This window comes from Dipodomys spectabilis, unplaced genomic scaffold (assembly GCF_019054845.1).
Source record: "Dipodomys spectabilis isolate Male_0828 unplaced genomic scaffold, ASM1905484v1 ptg000140l, whole genome shotgun sequence".
Classification (NCBI taxonomy): Eukaryota; Metazoa; Chordata; class Mammalia; order Rodentia; family Heteromyidae; genus Dipodomys; species Dipodomys spectabilis.
This window is the reverse complement of record NW_024870817.1, coordinates 21,184,820-21,207,048: the sequence shown is the minus strand read 5'-3', so window position 1 is coordinate 21,207,048 and position 22,229 is coordinate 21,184,820. Positions and strand designations below refer to the sequence as shown.

General features: G+C 37.6%; 1 protein-coding gene across 5 annotated transcripts in view; it reads left to right on the top strand.

Annotated features, from left to right (window-relative positions):
• Window positions 1-14,253, top strand: part of Msh3 (mutS homolog 3) — a 155,138-nt gene extending 140,885 nt beyond the window's left edge. For all 5 annotated transcript variants that reach the window (XM_042690870.1, XM_042690869.1, XM_042690871.1 and 2 more), the window contains 4 exons: window positions 419-605; window positions 2,163-2,292; window positions 11,106-11,277; window positions 13,512-14,253. In XM_042690870.1, the coding sequence (XP_042546804.1) occupies window positions 419-605; window positions 2,163-2,292; window positions 11,106-11,277; window positions 13,512-13,623 (601 nt within the window). In that variant the 3' untranslated portion in view covers window positions 13,624-14,253. The remainder of the gene's footprint in view (window positions 1-418; window positions 606-2,162; window positions 2,293-11,105; window positions 11,278-13,511) is intronic.
• The last annotated feature ends 7,976 nt before the right edge of the window (window positions 14,254-22,229 follow it).

Here is a 22,229-nt window from a genome sequence, read left to right as displayed (position 1 = left end):
CTGGTAAAAAGTTTTATCATGTATAAGCAAATTGTTTTACAAAGGCATTTCAATTTATAATAACCATGAAATTTTCTTAGGAAAATGTGGAAAACCCTCTTAATCATACAGAACTATGGCTCACAGATTTTTAAATATAGCAACATGGAGAGGTCTTGTTTTGTCTTGTGAATACCAAGATTTTGGTGTGGAACCATTAGTCAGAAAAATACGAAGTCAGAACTTCATCTACCTTTTGGGATCTGCTGTCTAGTCCCTCACCTTCTATCCAGAGTGTTTATTCAAGCTGAAATTTGATACTGAGTACTTTTCACATTAAACTTTTCATGTTTAATATAACCTCAATTACTGTTGACATATGTATATGTATATAATTTTGATTCCTAAAGTGTGTGTGTGTGTGTGACCTTATTTCTAGGATGGGTGCTGCAGACAACATATATAAAGGACAGAGTACATTTATGGAAGAGCTGACTGACACAGCTGAAATCATCAGAAAAGCATCATCACAGTCCTTGGTGATCTTGGATGAACTGGGAAGAGGGACAAGCACTCATGATGGAATTGCCATTGCTTATGCCACACTCGAGTATTTCATTAGAGATGTAAGTATCCTCTGCTTCTGAAAACAGTTAATTGATTTTTAAACTAACACCATTTTAAATTGGCAGTTCATATGTATTGGTAAAATTATAGAATGATTAAATCAAGCTGTTTTAGCATATTCATTACCTCACTTTATCTTTTGTGGTAAAGCAGCTAAAATTTAATTCCTTGGTTATTTTGAAATATATGATATATCATTATTATTACTGTGGTCATAATACCTTCATATAATCCTTGCATGCCATTTGTTTACATGCTACACAAATTATTTTCTAGACCTTCGCCTCCAAATGCTTAGTTACCTTTGTTTGTTAGAATAGACCTGTCCTGATATTGATCATGAGAATGCTTCACAATGAACTCAGATACATTGGCTGTAAATAATTTTTAGTCATTGGATGTGTGTTACTTTCTTTCGCTAAAACAAAATAAACCTGGTCATAGGAAAAAGGAACTGTTTATTTTCTTCATAAGATAAATCAAGAATAGAAACTACCCATCTAAGCCCAATTATTCAAGGAAAGAGGTAGAGATAGTTCAGAAATTTCTACTCTGAAATACATTTTTCAGTGATACCCTAAAAGAACTCAAGGTTAGACCTTTGGTCTCTTCTCCGAGTCTCTGTTTCAATAACCATAACTCCTTCAACACTTACCTGTTTTCAGAATCCCTGTCTAAATATTTGTTTGTGTCAAGCTGTCCAACCCTGTCATCTCTATGAAACTCTCCCTTTTTATTTACCGTTTGCCTTTCTTTGTGTCTCAGTTTCTTCATTTCTATCTGTCCCTCATAGCGCCTGCCCTGAGTCAGCTCCCCCTTGTTTCCCTCCCCCCTTTTTTCACTCTTTGTCTCAATCTCTTCTCTTCATTTTCATTTTTTGTCTTCCTTAGTTATTAAAAACATTTTCTTGCTCATATTTCTTTCTAAAAAAGCAATGCAAAACTACATTGCCTTTATCTTACCTTGTTCTTACGTGTCCCTGAGTTTGGCTTTTTCTTTTTGATTTTTAAAATTATATGACAGGTTTTCCTTCTTTTTAGGATTATATATTAATTGTACAAAAGGATCTTCACAGTGTACTGTATGCACTCACATACACACACACACACACACACACACACACACACACACACACACACACACACACACACACACACACACACACGCGCGCGCGCGTACAGTTCAACGAGCAGATTAACTTCTTGTTAGCCCTCTTTCCACTCCCTGTTTTCAACAGCTTATAATGGATTTCCCGATGCTATCATCATACATAGGTTGTATAAAAGACAGAATCTTAAGTAAATAGGGATTATGTCTGCAACCAATCTCAAATGATTCATGTGTGTATGTTGTGTGTGTGCATATAAGTTTATGTATTCCTGCACGTGTGTGCTTTGAGGAGGAAGGGAAGATGGCAAAATATTACCAATTGGCCATCTAGATAAAGAACATATGGTATTTGCTGTACTTTACCTCTACGAAATACTCCCGTCCTGAATTAACAGTTTACAATTAAAAAAATAAAACATCGTTTCTTGTATGTCTTCTTGTTACAGGTGAAATCTTTAACCCTGTTTGTTACCCATTATCCTCCAGTTTGCGAACTAGAAAAAAGTTACTCCCAACAGGTGGGGAACTATCACATGGGGTTTTTGGTTAACGAGGATGAAAGCAAACAGAATCCAGGTATGAGATGTCCCTGTAATAGTTTCAAATCCAATGTTATTGCCTTCTAGTTTGATAGCTGAGTTTATAGAAACATAAACATATTGCGTACCTGAATATCAGCTATGAATAACTTTTTCCCCAAATTCATTTGCTTTAGACTTTGGGCCAAGTAAAAAATGCGTTTTTTATGTGCTAACTTTGAGTCCTTCTCTATCTTCATCTCATTTTAAATGGAAACCCTTTAAATCCAAAAGGTGTGGGTGGAGGTGGAGGAGGCACTTGGGTTCCTTTTAGTTCCTTAGATTCCAGTGTAATTCTTATCATCCCAAGAAAGGTACTTTGATAGTCATCTGCTAAGTGTTAGTCATCCTTGAAAATGTCTAGTATTTCCCCTCAGAAATCTTTTAGTTGACATTAATTACTTACTAGGGCCTGATCCTATACCAGATATATGTTTTATCTTATTACACATCAGCCATTTAAGTAGGGGATAAACTGAGCTAGCATGCATAGTTTTCTTCCACTTTGCTAGATCTGCGATGGGAGATCAACAATATTTTTTCTAGCCTTCCAATTTATTGCTACTGTTACAGAAATGAGACATTTTATGAAAAAGAACACCATTAGCCAACAGAAATAAATTCAAGTACAATAAGTACATCTTAAGTTCAGGTATAGTAAGTCATCTAGTAGGCTCTAGCATATTTTCCCCCAGTTCCCTAGTACTTTTTTAAAGTTACCAGCCTGTGGTACTTTACACAGCTAGTGTGCTATAATGGAAAATCCATTATCTAATATACTCCAGAGTCCAAACTTAATTTTGGAAAAGCAGTAAGTATGGACCTGAAAAAGAAATCAGGAAAGTGGCCCAAATAAAACAAAATACTGGGCCTCAGATAAACTTAATGTTAAGCAATTCCTACTTTTCACCACCACGCAGCCTTATAAAAACACATCATAAATTCTGTCATGGAAGTAGTTTGGCCTTGACTAATCTACATCCAATGTGACAGAAGGAGACTTAGAAGCTGAAACCCAGGGACAAACAAAGTAGAGTTCATGAGGAGGGAAGGGACAGAGGCAATATTGACAGGCACTTGATGTGAACTGGCTGCTCACCCAGAACAGTATCCTTTCCCCTTTCATGTTTTGGCATTTTAGTCTATCCATGCACATAATTCTTAAAATTAAATGATGCTAAAAGGCTTCTGCTAACAAGCTGCTTTTGTTCCTTCATTCCAAGCCCTTCCCCATCCAGGCCCAAGGCAACTACTTTTCCAAACTCTTTTCTCTATTTCTGTCAAACATCCAGGTAACATTCATGTTTTCCTACCTCTTGATTGATCATCTTTGACACATTATTGATGGACTTCTCATTGTGTTAGTGAGGATTTCAGCATTCCTTCCTCTGTCCTCCTGATGTAGTCATTATGAATTCATGCCCATCATTTTCACTGTTGCTGCAAAGTATTGCCCACTGACAAGTCAAGTATGGAGGAAAGTACAGTTTCTTTGTTTTACAGTTGTTTGTGTTTTCACACAGATAAGAAGAATGTTCCCCTACCCTCCAGGAACTTTGTAAAATGCCTCTGTCCACATCATCCCACATAATTAAAACGGTTGTTTCCACTGATTCTCCCTTCTGGAATCATTTGTTCTGCTCAGATGACCTGGTTTCTGTCCAGGCCTGCTGCATGGCTCTTGTCCTATTGCGACATCCTGAAAGTTTTCTCCCCAGCTTTTCTGTGTATTTGATTGCCAGTAACAAAATGCTCAGACTGAGAGCAACTCAAACATTAAGGTTAGACTGTATAAGGTGATATTACAGGGGCCTCAAAGGAAGAGTGAGCCTGAAGTTCTCCCCTTCTGTTCTCTAAGCTCTCTCTTCCTCCCTAGCTGGCTCCATATCAGGCTAGGGACAAGATGACTATAGGTCTTTTAGGCCTCATACCCCGAATTAGCCATGTCCAAAGGCACAAAAAGTGTAGCATTTCCTGTTGCTTTTTTAATTTGTATGTTATTTGTTTCGTTTTCTTTTTCTTTTTTTTTTTGTGCAAAGATTGAACCCAGGTCTTTGTCCATATTAAGTAAATGCTATATCCCATCCACACTTGTGGTGACTTTCTTAGAAACGGGATGGTTTTCTTAGATGCTATTTAACATCTTACGATTGTCCTGTCACCTTTTCAAAAATTGGATCTCATCCTATCCTTAAGCCAGTATTTATAAGCAAACATGGCAGATCTAGTTCAATCAAGATCTACTTTTAGAGCCAGATATTAGGACACAATCTCTTCAGTTAAATAAGCTGAGCGTTCATTCCTTATTATATTATATTTTTTAAAGAGGTAGAATAGCATGTCAGAATGAACTGAATAAGGTAATTGTTGAAACTTTGTGTGAATTAGACTTGCATATTTGATTGACAATTCAGCCAGGATGGGAATTTTAGGTTGAAAATCATTTTCACCCAGGATTTTAAAGCATTGAACCATTGTAATGTTCCTGGCTATATCTGTACTTAAACCATTCACCCTAGCCATATTCTTCTTCAGAGTTAGAGGTCCTTTCATAGGCCATCAGAGAATGTCTCAAAGACATGGGTTCCAAGGTGTTCTCACTGTCTGTTCCTAGTGGTGTGGTGATAAAGTGATGGACCAGCAGTCAGGAAACCTGTGTTGTAGTCTTATTTCCATCTCTAAAATTTTAGTCAATTCAACTAATTTTATTTTTGTAAATCTATCCTAAAAATGACTTGATCAGCATGTATCTCTTTAATAGCTTCCTAGAGAAGCTTGGCTTTAAAATAAGGTGTGCTGAGTTTCCTTATAGTCAGAAATAAAAATGATAACATTCAGTGGCTCTAGTGTCAAATCATTTTTAAAATACTTTAAGACTGGATATAGGTGACTCACACGTGTAAGAGGAGGCTGAGATCTGAGGATCATGGTTCAAAGCCAGAAAAGTCTGTGAGACTCTTATCTCCAATAAACTACTCAAACAAAGCCAGAAGTAGCACTGTGGCTCAAGTGGTAGAGCTAGTCCTGAACACAAAGAGTCTCAGGGACAGTGCCCAGGCCCTGAGTTCAAGCCCCAGGACTGGCAAAAGAAAAAAAAAAAAAGAATGTGTCACAGTCTGTAAGTAAAGTCCTTACCAACGACTTTTGTTGAGAGGCTATAAAGAAATTACTTGCTTTTGTTCATCTTTTCTCTTATTTGGCTCCATATTTCCATCTTACATGTACATGTTCATACACATACTCCACCAAGAGGTTAACTTGAGGCAAAGCATAACTACAAATGGAGATTTCCCAGGTGATTATAAAAGAGGAGCTATGTTCTTCATGTTAAATTGTGAGAACTAAAGTGGAGACTAGCATATGGTAACAAACTCAGCCACCGTTAATACTCAGGTATATTAATAAAATATTCAGGGCAATGTAATATATGTTATAATGTAGCTATAGTCTTTATTATGCATTAAAAAGAATTGTATAAGCATACAGGTTGACCCATTGTAACAATGAGACTTAAAGACATTATGTTGAAAACACACTTTACAACTTGGGTGTCGGGGAATGAGCAGTTGTTGAGGTGGGGACGGAAGGGATGGTAGGGGAAAAACAAAGGAGGGTGTACTCATTACCTTACTCAGGTAACCCCTCTGTACAGTTTCTTTACAATAAAATGTATATATTAAAAAAAGAATTGTAAAAGCAAGGCACAAAAGTTTGGATCTGTAGGTTCCAGTGATTTGGCTTCGAGGCAGTGGGATTGCTTGAGCCTAGGAGGTTGAGGCTAGCCTAAACAACATAGTAAAACCATATTTACATGCACACATACACACATATACATTCTCTCTCTCTGTATGAATGTGTATACAATATGGTATATATATTTTATATTATATATTCATATATTAATATTATACATGTAAAGCATATATGTTTTACTTATTTTTTTGGTGGTACTAGGGTATTGAATTCTGGGCCTCTCACTTGCTAGGCACTTTAGCCACACCTTCAGCCTCTTCCTACATTGGTCATTTTTGAGGTAGGGACTTGCTTTGTGCGCTGTAGTGCTCCTACTTGTGCATGCCCATGTCATTGAGGATAGAAGATGCATGCCACTGCACCCAGCCTTTAGTTGAGATGGAATCTTGTGAATTTCTTTTTCCCTAAGCTAGCCTCAAGCCTCAGTCACCCAGTCTTTACCTCTCAAGTAGCTAGGATTATAGGCTTAAGCCATTGAGCCCAGCCATGTTTATTTTATATATATATATATATATATATATATATATATATATATATATATATATATAATATGGCTATCTGTATTACATACCTAAAAATATACAAATGTTATATATTATATATGAAATTATATACAAAAACCAAAAACATTAAAAACCCTGAGAATCCATCATCCAGTCAGTTTTCGTTGTTGTTGTTGTTGTTTGGTTTTGGTTTTGATGTCAGTACTAGGGCTTAAACTCAGGTGAACTCAGGGCTGGCTACATGCTCTCACTTGGTTTTTAAATTCAGGGCTCTCTCTACCACTAGAGTCATACCTCCAGTTCCAAGCAAATCAATTTTAATGAAGGGACATTTTGTGTCATTATTAGTAAGTGCTCAGAAAATGTTGGCTGGCTGGACAGGAAGACTTGAATGAATGGTATTTAAGAAAGACCAGCATGGGGTCTAGATTATACAGAATCTCTGAAGATAGGAAGTTAGATAGCACTAAACCAGTTGAGGTGATAGACTATTGTTTGGTCTGTTTTTTAAAGATAGTTTGCTTTTTTTCTTTCTTTGGTGCCAATCTTAAGGCTTGAACTCAGGGCCTTGACACTGTCCCTGAACTTTTTTGCTCAAGAATAGTTCTCTACCACTTGAGCTAAACTTTATTTCTAGCTTTTTGGTGGCTAATTGGAGATATAAGACTCATAGATGTTTTCTGTCTGAGCTGGCTTCAAACCTTCATCCTCAGATCTCAGTCTTCTGAGTAGCTAGGATTACAGGGATGAGACCCCAGCACCCAGCCAGATAGTCTGCTTTCTTGGTATCTTACTGCTATTACTTTTTTATGTTTACTTTATGTTTTTGACTTTTTTATGTATATTTTTATTGTAAAGGTGATATACAGAGAGGTCACAGTTACATAAGTCAGGTATTGAATACATTTCTTTTTGAACAGTGTCACCCTTCCCTTATTCTCTCCCAGTTTTTTCCCTCCTGACCCTATTCCCCCACATTATATAGTTCATTTCCAATGTAGTGACTAGTGAGTATCGCTGCTGAATTAGGTCACTCTTTGTCCCACCATTTCTGTGCTTCCCCACCCCCCTCTCCAATCGATAAACTTACATGCAATACAAAAGGTACAACAATCAAAAGAGGGGGAAAAAAAAACAGAAAAAGAAAGGACCACAAAAAGTAAAATAAATCTGGGCGCTGGTAGCTCATGCCTGTAAACCTAGCTACTCGGAAGGGAGTCTGAGGATCATGGTTCAAAGCCAGCCTGGGCAAAAAAGTCCATAAGACTCTTATCTCCAATAAACCACCAGAAAACCAAAAGTGGCACTGTGGCTCAAGTAATAGAGCACTCACCCTGAGCTGAAGAGCTCAGGGACAGCGCCTAGGCCGAGTATAAGACCCATGACCAAAACACAAAAACAAAAACAAAACAAAACAAAACCCTTGTTTCCATTTCTTGGAGTTAGTTTTGGTAAGAATCATTTTATATGGTCATATTCATATAGCTATTTAGTCCTATGATCCTCTGCTAAGCATATCCTCCTTCGATCTCATTGTAAATGTTTAGAATCATGTTTATCTTGTCCTTCAATGAAATTGAAAGGGAAAGATCACTACCAAACTCAATCTGTGAAGCCAGCATAACCCTCATCCCAAAACCAGAAAGAGAACTATAGACCCATCTCCTTGATGAACATCAAAGCAAAACTTTTCAACACCTAACCAAAAAACTCATACTGTGATCAAATAGGATTCATTCCAGGGTTGCAAAGCTGCTTCAACATATGCAAGTCAATTAATGTAATTAAGCACATCAACAGGAGCAAGGACAAGAGCCACATCAAAAGATGCAGAAAAAGCATTTGACAGGATCCAACACCACTTTATGATAAAAGCTCTGGAGAAACTAGGAATCCATGGAACATTCCTCAATGTAGTAACAGCTGTAAATGACAAATGTATAGCCAGCATTATACTTGATGGTGAAAAGTTAAAACCATTTTCTCTAAAATCCAGAACGAGACAAGGCTGTCCACTCTCTCCACTCTTCTTCAATATAGCACTGAAATTCATAGCCTGAGCAATAAGGCAAGAGACAAACGTAGAGGGGATCCAAATAGGGAAAGAAGAAGTAAATCTATTGACATTTTATCTTGTGAGCATTGGAGAATAGCAAAAGCCCTCCGGGTTTGCAGGGATTGGTTTCTACATACCCAGGTTCCCCCTCCCTCTTCCTCACCTGTACTTTGTGTTCCTAAGTTTCATTTGAAAGCAGTATAATCTTAGTGTTTTGTACGAGAAATTTAAGTCTATACCCCTGAGTGCATTGGCATTTTTTCCACCACCCACTTATAGCAATCACCCAGAAAAGACATTATTTGTTTGTTACTGAGTTCTTAGAGGAGGGGAAGGGAAGTTCCTTCTACCTCTTTCACTGTTGTATTCAGTTTTTGGCTTCTTTATTCTTAGCTGATAAAAGAATAAATTCATACAATTTGTTGGGTGCTCACAACCTGTAATCCTAGCTAATCAAGATGCTGAGATCTTGGATCATGGTTCTGAGCCAGCCCAGTCAGGAAAGTCCATTAGACTCTTATCTCCAATTAACCATTAGAAAATGGAAAGTGGCAGTGTAGCTCAAGTGGTAGAGTAGCTAGCCTTGAGCAAAGAGCTCAAAGACAGCACCTAAGCCTGGAGTTCAAGCCCTATAATCAGGGGGGAAAAAAGCATACAATTAACAACCACAATTATGTTTGAGGAATAGTTCTTGATAAATTTATGGTACATGCCAGGGTTGTGAAAATCATTGTAAATATGCTCCATTTTGCAACACCTGTTGAACTTTTATTAAAAGTACGTAATTATGTGATGCTTTTGGTTTATGCAAGATTCAATTATACGCAGTTTTATCTTTGGATTGTTAACCTTATGATTCTTTTTATTTCTTTAATAAAACTTTTCAACTCACATCTATGTATGGCAGAGCTTTGAGGCCAGGATGATCCTTCAGGTTATTTAAACTTAAAAAGAAGATATGTCTTTTATGACTTTTGTTTTATTCTTGGTTAGCATAATTTGCAACAAATTTTTTCTCAGAATAATAGCAACTTAAAACAAAAGTCATTTATGGCCTCATCGTTTGTATGGGTCAGGGATCCAGGAGCAACTTAGTTGAGTACCTCTGGGGTCTCTCACAAGGCTGTGGTTAAGTTAATGGTCAGGGCAATATTCACTTTGAGGCTTGACTTGGGTAGTCAGCTTGCCAGCATTTCAGTCTCATTGACATGACTGTTGTCAGGGTCAGGCCCTCACTGAATATTGAGAAAAACATCCATTCCTGTGTGAGTCTTTCTAGGGTAGTCCACAGCACGGCAACTGGCTTCCCTGAGAACAAACAAGAATGTAAGAAATCCCAAGACAGAGTACATTGTCTGAAGGGGCCTCATAACTTTTGCTATCTTCTATTCATTAGAAGTGAGTCACTGGGTCCAGCCCACACTTACAAGGAGGAAATAACACGAGGGAATAAGTAGTAGGAGGTAGGGATATTTGGTAGCCATCTTAGAGGCTACCTGCCTGCTCCCACAGCAGTGAATCATTGGATGCCCGCTGCTCTAAGAAGGGTATACCCTTGGGTGAGGCAACTCTCTTCCACCACCTCAGTTCTCAGAGAGCACCCAGTGGAGTTGCACACCAGCAGCCTTCCTGATACCTGGTGAAACTAGACCCATCAGTTCTAGGTGAGAGATGGGATGTTACTGAAAAGGACTCGCTTCAATATGTGTAATCCCTATTTAACCAGAATATTTAATCAGCCAGAATTTCTCTTGTTATGTAAACCTGTAATGTTTCCCTATCTCTTTTAAAAGAAGGAATAAATTATATCGTGCCATGTATTAGAATTAAGTCTGTTCTTGCTATGGAAGTTCAGTTCAAACTTTACAATAAATCATTGTTAAAAGACAATTTTGAGGGCTGGGAAGGTGGCTCAGTGGTAGAATGCTTGTCTTGCATGCATGAGGCCCTGGGTTCAGTTCCTCTGTACCACATAGGCAGGAAAAGCCAGAAGTGGCTCTGTGGCTCAAGTGGTAGAGTATTAGCCTTGAGCTGAAGAGCTTAGGGACAGCACCCAGGCCCAAAGTTCAAGCCCCATGACCAAAAAAAAAAGGCAATTTTGAGAGCCAGATATGGTGATGTATTCAGTAACTAGCTATACACGAGGCAGAGGTAGGAAGATCACAGTATGAGGCCACCCTTAGTCAAAAAGTAAGCCCCTATGTGGGCTTAGGGACATAGTTCAAGTGGAAGAACACTTGCCTATCAAACCCAAGACCCTGAGTTCAATCTCTAGGACAACAGCAAAAAATGTTTTAAAGTAAGCCAAGGTCCTAGATGCCAAAGTATTTTCAAAACAGTATTTATTCTTTTCCTAGATGTGTAAAGTTGATCGAAGGAGCTACGGATAGACAGGAACAATAGATTACTTTTTTCAGATTGTAAATTCTTTAGTCCTCTAGTTTTTCCTCAACTTTGAGATATAGTATTAATTCCATTATTTTCTTCTTTATTTCATAGGTGAAGATGAACAGGTGCCTGATTTTGTCACTTTCCTTTATCAAATAACAAGAGGAGTTGCGGCAAGAAGTTACGGACTCAATGTGGCTAAACTAGCAGATGTTCCTGAAGAAATTTTAAAGAAAGCAGCCCACAAGTCAAAAGAGCTGGAAGAATTAGTAAATAAGAAAAGGTCAGAATGTTTGTGCTGTACTTATTTGGATTTTTAATGAAATCTTCCAAGTTGTACAAGGAAGAGAATTATCCTGCAAATGAATATTAGATCTACTTTAAAGCATTTCTTCCTGTATGCTGAAACATTTAATTATTCGTAAAGTGAAAAACAGCTTTTGGCAATTCTCAGATGCATTCACTTTGTCATTTTCAATCCCTCTTTATCGATCACTTAGATCTTTATTAAGTTAGAAAGTAGATTTTCAGTCATTTTTCTAAAGGATTAAATTAACTCCATGTATGCCAACACATTTGCTGCTTCATAAGGCAGTTACATTAAAAAAAAGCTTCAGTATTTAGTTACCAAAAAAAAGCTTCAATATTTAGAACCTGTAGAGGGTTTCTTTTATTCATATACTGCATTGAGATTGCATTCAGAAATTGAGAATTCTGTCATGATATGAAGGAAAATTACCATATCACTAACCATGAAATCATAGTTTCTATGTGTCACTTATTTTGTGATTTGTTTGTGATAGTTTTCATTCTAAGCTAGCTTCTCTCTGTCACCAAGATTGTTTACGTTTTGTACCTTTTTCCCCTTGACATCCAGCCAATATGTATACAGACTAATCTAAATCGATTGATGGATGATAAATTACAGCTTTTTTTTCAAATAGAAATTATGACATAACATAACTCCCTAACTCCTGCCCTGCCTAAAGCGTGTGATCTGACAAGGGCAGGATGCTACTTCCCAATGAACCAGATTATTGATCAAATAAAAAATCTTGGCTGACTATCAGTTATGTTAGGGGAAAATTAGAGAAACTTGTATTTGTATATTGTTGTGAAATACATCTTTTCTATATTTCCTCCAACCAGTGGTTCTATCTTCCATACCATACCTTGTAAAGGGTGTATGATAATTAACCAAGACCCAAGTACTGGAATCATGCAAATGATTTGTAACCCCCACCACTGATGCCGCTTTCTTGATCAGCTCCACAGTGCCTCATCAGAAGCAAGGGGTATAATTAGTCTCAGTCTATTTCCATTACAAGGCAAATTAGTATATTTTTTCCAGACAGAAAATTATGAGAGTTTAAAAATAAATCTAGCCCTTAATCCTCTACAGAAATCTAAAGATAAATATAAGTCTTTCATTGTTGTCTTATTGTCGTTTTTAAATAAAGAAACGAAACTAAAACTCTACTCCAAAGGACACATATACAACCTGGCAATAAAATAAGATAGATTATATATGTTGCTTTATGTAGTCTATGAAGCAGTAGCCAGGAAAGCTACAGATTATTTTCATTTTTTCAGTTAGTAAGTGACATTTTAAAATCTATAAAGGTATCCTGACAAGACATGAGAATTACTGAAAGAAGCTACATTGAGAATCTGATAATTCATCAGAGCACTGTATTTATTTAATCTTTCCCTAAAAGGGTGTATCATGTCAATTCTCTAAGCCAAAGAGATCAAAGAAATAAAATCAAGTCTCATACCTTAGGTGGGGATGTGTCACAATAATTGAGACTTACTGAACTCTCACTGTGTGCAGAAACAAGTATTAGCAGTCAATGTGTGTGTTGACTGCTCTATGAGAGGATGGTCAATGATCTTATTAATGAGCTTATTGCTTGATATGCATTGATTCAACCCTTAGACAACCTTATGAGTTAGTACTGTTGTTATCCCATCTGATAGTTGAGAGGAATGAGACCAGGCAAGGGCAAGAAGCTGAGCCACAGTCACAGCAAGTTGGATGTCAGGTAGCAACTGGAATTCAGATGCTCTATCTAGCCCCAGACCTGAATGTTTCACTGGGCGGCTCTTCTGCAGGGAAAGCATAGGTCTGTGTTGTGGCAATGTTACTCTTTCATTAGCTAGCTTTATTTCATTAAACTAGTTTCGCCTTTCATCCTGGGGCCATTCAGCAGGAATGATTTTGTCTCCATATGCAGTAGGCACACACAGCCAGCCTTGGCCAGAGTCAGGAGTGGAGCAGTCACATTGTCTCTGCAGTAGGCAGGGATTTAAGAAGGCAGCAGGGAAGCCTTCATGGTGATCAGTAACTTAAGTGCCTGGATTATAGGGCAGCAGTTCTGGAGGTGTTGCTACCACAGCTTCCTAACACATACCTGCCTGCTAGTCTAATGGTGTAGGCTTTGCATGGCTCTCCATGAGATGGGTTGTCCTCGGGAATCTTGTTTCTAAACTGAGTATATTTTATTTGTCCCCTAGGAAAAGCTTAAAGTATTTTACAAAATTATGGATGACACATAATGCAAAAGATCTACAAGAGTGGACAGACAGCTTTCAAATGGAAGAAATACAAACTTCTTTTCCTGATTAAGATGAAGACTACGTTTTTTTAAACAATTTTAAAAAAGGAGAATTAAGAATACCAACTGTGCAAAGTAACTCTCCACTAACAGCCATCTTTGTGTGACATGTGAGCATAAAATTATGACCATGGTATATTCCTTTTAGAAACAGATATTTTTACTCTTGAAAGTTTGATGCCTGTCCTGCCATTTCAAAGGATAAACATATAAACACTTTTGGATTTGAAGACTTCCATTATGTAATTTAAAAATTTCCTTGGTATTAAGTCTCATATAAAATCTAAACCTTTTAAACAAAACCTAAAGTGGTAGAACGTAGTACATTAAACATTTGGAGGCTACTATACATTCTTAATAGATATTTATATTTGTTTCAGTCCAGACAATTGGCAGCAGTATAAATCTGGTAGGAATCTACCTTTCACTTTGAATTAAATTAATTTTATAGTATCACCAGTTTATTCACATGAATATAAGAAGATTCCATAAGAAATAAAGTTATTGAGCTTTTAGAAACTAGAGCACAGGAGAGGAATAAGATGATGTGAAATTTGAAGAATTAAACTCACATTTTAAATATTGTTGGATGAAATTATTTTGTCATTCAAGTAATAAATATTTAATGAATGCCAGCTGCACATTCTGTTATGGCCTGTTCAGTCTTCGATATACGTTTTCCAATATCTGGCAGTTGTCATTGTTAGCTTGAACTGTGGAAAAAGGTTGCTGTTCCTCCAACAGCATTCAGCAGAACTAAAGTCAATCTCTGTGACCAGTCTACTCATCAAGAGAACACATGATGCCCTTCTTCGTGTTCAGTCTCATGGCTTTGTGGATTTACACTGCCCTCTTCCCTGCAAACTTAGGGTGATTTGTGCTCAACTATGTCTCTACATCTTTAGAGCACTTAGCATCCGGCTTCTTATATCCATGTATTCTCCTTGTTTCTAAATGTGAACTTACGTAAAACATTCATCCTATTTCCCAACTATCTACTATTTTTTTTTTTTGTCAGTCGTGGGCCTTGAACTCTGGGCCTGAGTGCTGTCCCTCAGCTTTTCAGCTCAAGGTGAGTGCTCTACCACTTGAGCCACAGCGCCACTTCTGGTTTTCTAGTGGTTTATTGGAGGTAAAAGTCTCACGGACTTTCCTGCCCAGGCTGGCTTTGAACCTCGATCCTCAGATCTCAGTCTCCTGAGTACAAGCGTGAGCCACCGATGCCCAGCTCTACTATTTTTTTCTCACTTAAATTTCCTCCCCACATTTAATGGGCACTTTTGTCATTCCTTCTAGATTATTTCCTTTGGTGTCCTCAACAATGACTTTAGACTTAGGAGTCAATATAATCTCCTTGAGTTTATGGAGACTAGTAGGTTGTGACCCATTGCAGTTAGACTTTAACTCCATTCTCAACTTTTTTGGGACTTAGAAAATCATGTATTTTGAATCTACCATAAACAGAAATAGATAGTGGAACTCTCAAAAATATCTCCAGAGTTAATTGGAATATACCCTTTAAATTTAAAAAAAATGGATGCAATTTTTCTATGACTGTAGAAGTTTTATGTGGTTTCTAGCAAGATCTCAAAGATACTGCTGTAACTTTACTATCATGATGAACAAGGATGAACCCAAGAATGGCATGCTCATGCCAGAGGGAGCTGCAGAGGTAAGCATCACCACACTGTCAAGCCGACATCCAGGAGGCCACCCTCTGCCTCTGACTGGGTCCTGACCAACATCAACATCCAGAGAGGTGGGATTCTGGGAGCAGTGTGTCCCTGCAGAGGCAATGAGTACTGTCTTAGAGTGGACAGCAAGGAACATTACAGGCTAGGTCCTAAAGCACAAAGCAGGCTGTCAGCCTGCCCCTAGAGGAAGAGGTCTGCTGCATTCAGAACAGAAGCCTGGCACTGCTAGCCTGAATTTCTGAATGACGCTCACTCCCAGCCAGTTTACTGAAAAGTGGAGGGGAAAGTCACACTGAATCCCTGTGATTAAGATTGCACATGTGTCACTGAGATGCCAACATGTCAAGAAAATGACTTGGAAATATGATATATTCCTTTTAGTGATTTGTCCTGTCTTTTACAGACTAAGTCCTGATAATCCTACATAACAGCTACCAGTTCCTCAAAAATCTTTGGAAATACAGACTTCAGTTTAGTAAGTCTAACCTAAAGATTAAAGAAAAAAGAGCCACGTTAAGGATGTAGCTCAGGGTCAAGACTTGTATTTGTTCCCCAGGACCAACCCTCCTTTCACCCCAAAACTCAAACATTCACCTTTGACCTCCCTGATGTTTGATTGTTCATCAGTACTGTTTGTACTGTACTGTTTTAAGAATATGCTTATCTGCATTTCTATAACTTATCATTTTTAAAAAGAGAAAAAGAAAAGAATAAAAAGTGCAGATTTTTAAATTATAGTTTGAAGGAAAAAACTAACACATTTGAATTATTCAGTGTATCCTATTGGTTTTTCAGGGCTAAGTATTAAAATCCCGTGATTCCCACTCATGGCTTAACCAAGGACTAAGACCTAGGCTTAGTATTTCTGATCAGCTGTTGACATCCTTCAGGTACAGTAATTCAGTTGTTTAAGTGTACAATTCAATGGCAGCTGTTCCTTTGTCCAAAAAATGTTTGGCTGTCACTGCAATTAACTTGGAATGCTCTCCTCACTCTAAGTAAGGAAACTTGCACCTATCATCAATCACTCTGTGTTCCCCTCAAAGCCTCAGCTCTGGACAACTGCTAATCTGTATAGTCTTTATAGCCTCTTGTGGACATATAAATAGAATTGTATAGTATGTGGTCTCTTCTGTCTAGGATCTTTCACTTAAAATGGTATTTTCAAGGTTTACCCATGTTGAAGCATGAAATAGTATTTTAATCCTTTTACTTGAACATTCCATTTCATATATATTCTACAAGTAATCCAATGTGCATTGATGCACTGTGAACATTAACATATAGATATTTTTTATGTTGAGAAGCATAGTATATATATATATATATGTATATATATATATATATATACTATGCTTTTTTAAGTCCCGTAGTAGTTCTGATGTAAGATCGGATCTGTACTGCTGTCTCAGTGATTACAAGTGATTAAGCAGTACTTATAGTTAGGATGGCAGTCATTTGTTTCTTCTGTCTCTTACTTTATCTGCCACATAGGACAGAGAATGGACTACTATAGACTCTAGTAAGTACTTGACAAAATAAAGAGGAAAAAAAAACAACAACCTAAATCTTCTTAGGTCAGAAACTCAATGAAAAAACTACTCAAAATTAAGGCACCAATTCACCAGAGTCAAGATCTCCACAGAAGTGTGCTGTATCTTAAAACAGAAACAAATACTTTCCTTCAAACTTTCCTCAAATCTGAGCCTGTTGTCATGGTGGAAGTCATTCTCCACTGAGTGAATTTCAGAGAAAGGCTAGATTGAACTCGGTGTGTTCTCCAAATTAATGTTGACCTTTAGGAAGTCTCAAAAATCAATAGTAATTATCGCTGTGCTATGTAATTATAAAAGTGCTATTTTGTGCTTCACACCAAGAATATAGGTGGAATGGGAAAGTCACTTGCATTAGTGCCATCTGTGGTTTCTGACTCTGATTAAGGTCAGTCTCCTGAGTAGCTAATATTACAGGCATGAGCCCTTGACACCTGGTTCAAATTTTCTTTTATTTATCTTTGTGAAATTTCCCGTTATAGTGTCAGTTTTTCTAGATAGTTCCTTTTTGTTTTGCCCATCCTTCCACTTATTCTGTTGGAACTGCCTTGATAGTTGTAAATGAGGCTTAAAGTTTTGTTTTTCAGTATCATATTATAGGAGAGAATTTAGTGTCTGGTCTCCTATACTACTTGCTTCTCTATCTCATTTGCCTCTCTTTTTAGTTATCTGATAATGCTCCATGATTTTCTATATGTCTGTTATTCTGTTTTTAAGACATTATTTAACTTCAAAACTGCTTAGCAATTAGTGCTTTTATCTGTATTTACCACATAATTTTGTATTTGTTTCTGTGCTTAATTGGAATTCATTCATATTTCTCGCTTTTTCATGTCAAAAGTTTTAGATAGGGGCTATATCTTCAACAATACGTATTTTTTAAAGAAACAATTCTTGACTATTCTGTTTCTGCATATTTTTTTGTGTGATCTGACTTTCCTTTGCACCCAGTTTGAATGGAAGCTTGAAGTTGTTGTTGTTTAAGGTCTCATTGCCTTTTGGCATCAGGTATTGCTAAAGAGAAACATGAGATCAGCTTGATTTCTTTTCCTTTGTGATTTCCCCACATGTTCTTGATCCTGGAGTTCTGTAGCATCAATAGAATTTGTTTCACTAATAACCACATTCTGTTAATTTTTCCAAAACATATGAATGCTTTTCTTCTGCTTTCATGTGGGAAAAAAAGCCTCTCTTCTAGTGCATTTGAGTATAATATTTTGTTATTTTGTCTTCTTTAGGGAACAGTTACCACATGTTGCATTTTAAACTGTACTTGGTTGTGCAGTTCATAATAACTTTAATTTCTGTGAGTTTATGACTTTCTATATATTTTTTTCTTCCTTGATGCCCTTTCCTCTTCCTGTCTCTCCAGATCCTCAGACTACATTTAGTTCCAGGAGTAATTTTCAAGTGTATATTCTGCATTATATTTTTATGTTAACGTCCCTTCCTACTTAGAAAATTAGTTTTGCATGGATTATATACCACTGTTTTTCTCCTTCTAACTTTGAATGAGGACAGTTTAACATCAACCTGCTTTTTCCCCATGTAGTGAAGGATGCATGAATGCTCCTGTCTTTCCCTCATCCTATAATCTCTATGCTCTCATTGTCAGGGGAAGCAGGCAGTGATGCTGGGCAGCAAGAAATCAACTAGCCTGCTTAAAGAATGCAGTGCCCAGGCACAAAATCATCCTGTCTCTTTCATCTTCCATCATGGATCATGTCTAGTGTGGTGTGAGGGGAGAGATGAACAACCTCACTCCCCCCACCCCCAGTGTGATCCAGTGGATCACAGGACATTGTGAGGTCCTACAGCTCATAGGCCATTTGTTGAAGGTCCAGTCTTACCTATTTTATTCAGTTCAGTCATGCTTGCTCTACAGAATGCTACTTTCCTCTGCTCCTGGCCTCCCTCCTTCATTAAGAAATGAGAGAGGAGAAAGTAAGAATTACATGAGCGTCAGACATATCCTACATGCTCCATGATGGCATCGTGCACATCATGCACATCAGTGCAACTGGACATAAGACTACCCTAGACAGCTGGAAGGCCTCCTTTGGTTAATGAGAAGGCAGCTAGCTTTGTGTGACTATGGTGACATTCTTTTTATTTGGATAATTCTAGTTTCATAGGTGTGTCAGTTTGCTGCATATTAGTCCTTGTTACCCTTTAGTAAGGAGGTAGTTTTGTTCTAAATGTGTGCTGAGCTGAAAGGTCATCCTTCAAACCTGCTTCTCCTTGAGGCTGTCCATAGACACGGATGTTCACTTCCTTTGCTGAGACTATCCATGCCTCTCATCTCACCATAACCAAGGTGAGCACCTTGTGCCAGAAGGCTTTCCACGTCTCCCATCTTCTCCCTACACCTGTCTCTTAAGGCAAGTTCAGATGTGTGTCAAATCTCAGCATCCTTCATCTTTTTGGTTCCAATTTCATTGTGTTCAACAAATGTCTTTTCAGAGTCTATTCACTGTTATTCTGGCTGCCCTGATTTCATTATAGGCATTTGCTTCTTAGTGTTTGGCACTGTTTGTTACTGCTCAGCTCACACGGTGGTAAGTGGTGTGATGCAGCCTGTGTTCCTCTTGTTTCCTGGAAGACATCTTTCTTTGTATAAATGATGAATTTTTGTCGGGAGATGTAGCTTGCCTTGTGTGTACAAGCCTGGCTCTGAGCCCAAGCACTGTTAAAATAATTAAAAATGAATTTTGGGCATAGTTTAAATCCCAAACATATTCTTAGCCATATATTTTGGCATCAACTCATTTAAAAAATAAAGTTAATTACTCTTCCTTCTGGTGAATGTTTAAGTACCTAACTCACATTGTTTCTGAAAGCCATAAGATGTGATCAGAAGGAAAGCCTTTATATGAGAATACCTTGTATGTCCTCTATTGTCTCTTTATAGTAGCACCTCATGTGTTATGTTAAACATGTAACTAATTACTGTAATCTTATGCATTTTAATGATTGTTTTGTTTAAGCAGCAAATTATACTTGTTGTAGAGGTTGTAGTTTTCCAAGTCAAAGGTGAACTCAGGGTATAGCATTTTCTAATGACCAGGAACAAATGAGAAAATTCAATGATGAGGAGCTCATTGTTTGTATTGATCTTAATGAATTTGTCTATGCCTTATTGTATTGATAGTTATTTCAGTAACAACTAATGTTTATAATAAATACTATTTACAATAAACCAAAATAAAATAGATTATTTTTAAAGGATCTAATCACTGTCCTGTTTATTTTCCAACAATGCTTTAAGTAAGGAATAGTATTGAGTTACTTTATAAATGTAATAAAATGGAGTTCAATTCACTTTCCAGTTAAGACAGAATAAGCATATATACTACTTTATCTTTCCCAACAATTATAAACAAAAACTCTGGGAAGAAAACTTAGAACAATGAGGAGTCCAAACAGTACATAATAACAGATAGATTGACAAGGCAAATAGAGTCTTGAGTCATAATTGACACATCATGAAGTTCTGGCTTTTGTTTTTAATCTCTCCCCACATTTCTCCTAAACTCAAAGGCAACAAAGCATAGTCAGTGTGAACAGAAAAAGTTGTTAGAGAAATCTCTTGTTACACAACTGTCCCTCTGGACAACTTTCAGGGAAATCTTCTGGTTTTTCTTTTTCTCTCACAGCCAAACCCAGTCCTGCAGCTTCACCCCAGCAATGGCAAAGCTGCTGGTTGCAGCAGTAATAGCAAATGTCTGGACACCCAAAATTCTCAGGAAGTAATTCCTTCTCTCTAGTCATAGAAAATGATAGATAAAATGTTTTTTCCTATTCTCTGCTATTAAACACTTTTTTTTTTTTTTTTGGGTCCGGTTGTGGGGCCTGAACTCTGAGTCTGGGCACTGTCCCTCAGCACTTCAGCTCAAGGCTAGCGCTCTACCACTTGAGCCACAGCACCACTTCCGGCTTTTTTCTTTTTGCTTATGTGGTGCTGAGGAATCGAACCCAGGTCCTTGAGCATGCAAGGCAAGCACTCTACCACTGAGCCACCTTCCCAGCCCTGCTATTAAACACTTGACAACAGAGGTGGATGCAGTCATGAAAAATATTCTTCAGGGAAATAGGGATAAAACCTTGAATGTCCTGTTTTCTAGCCATGCAACTAGAAAAAGAGGCTCTCGGCAGCAGGACAGTATAGGAGAAGTTGCACATGCACACATGCACAAGAGTGAGAACTTGAGGAATAGATAAGGCTGTGTATAAAGTCCTTAGCTCAACTTCAAGCTGTTTATTCGAGCAGCTAACCCAAAACAACATACCAGAGACTAGCTACAGCATGGGCCACTACCAGCCTGCCACCTAGGAGGAGGCACATGTGAAAGAGCTTCAAAAGCTTTGAGATCTGAAATGACAGCCCACTAAAGTATGTCAGAACCTCAGCCCTGAGTCAGCCAGGTGTGCAGCAGCTAAAGCAATGAAGTAAATATTAACCAACGTATTTTTTAACAAAGCTCTTAGACTTATAATAGATAAAAATCTTCAAAAATAATCTAAAGTGAATATATAAAGAACTAGGAAAATCTCAACAAATTGCAAGAGAAACAGCCAATCCCATAATAACTTGGAAATTGGACTCATGAGATAGTGACTTTAAAGTAGCCATTATACACAAGTTCCAAGAAGCAAGAAAAGATGGAAAGGGAAATTCTTGGCAGAAAACAAGAAACTATAAACAAGTCATAGAGAAAAGGGAATAGGAGTTGTTTAATGGATAAGAGTTTTGAGTCTTGCTAGTTACCAGTAGCTCTATCATTCTCGCTAGTTAGGAGGTTGAGATCTGAGGATCAAGGTTCAAAGCCTACCTGGGCAAGAAAGTCTGTGAGACTCTTAACTTCCAATAAACTTCCAAAAAAGCCAGAAGTGGAGCTGTGGCTCAAGGGGTGGAGTGCTAGCCTTGAACAAAGAAAGCTCAGGGACAGTGCCCGGGCCCTGAGTTAAAGCCTCAGGACCAGCACCAAAATAAAAATTGAGTCTTGCAAAGAGGAATGTCTTTGGGACTGTTTGCATACCAATATGAAATATTATATACTACTGAAATATGCACTTATATTGGTTAAGATGGTAAAATTTGTATATATTTTACTGTAGTAAAAGAATAGGGTAAGTTGATATGGATTTACCTGAATAGGTAAAACTAAGGAATGTTTCAGAGTGAACAAAGGAGGAAGGAAGTAGAGGTAGGGAAGGGGTGAGGTAGGGAAGGAAGAAAAGATGAAAGGAAAAGAGGGAGGAAGGGGACAATAAAGGACCAAATGGAGCTACATAGTTTAAAAATCCATTATTTGGGTTGAATTGTAGAATGGAGATGGCAGAAGAGTCAGAGTTCCACTGGTGTGAAAA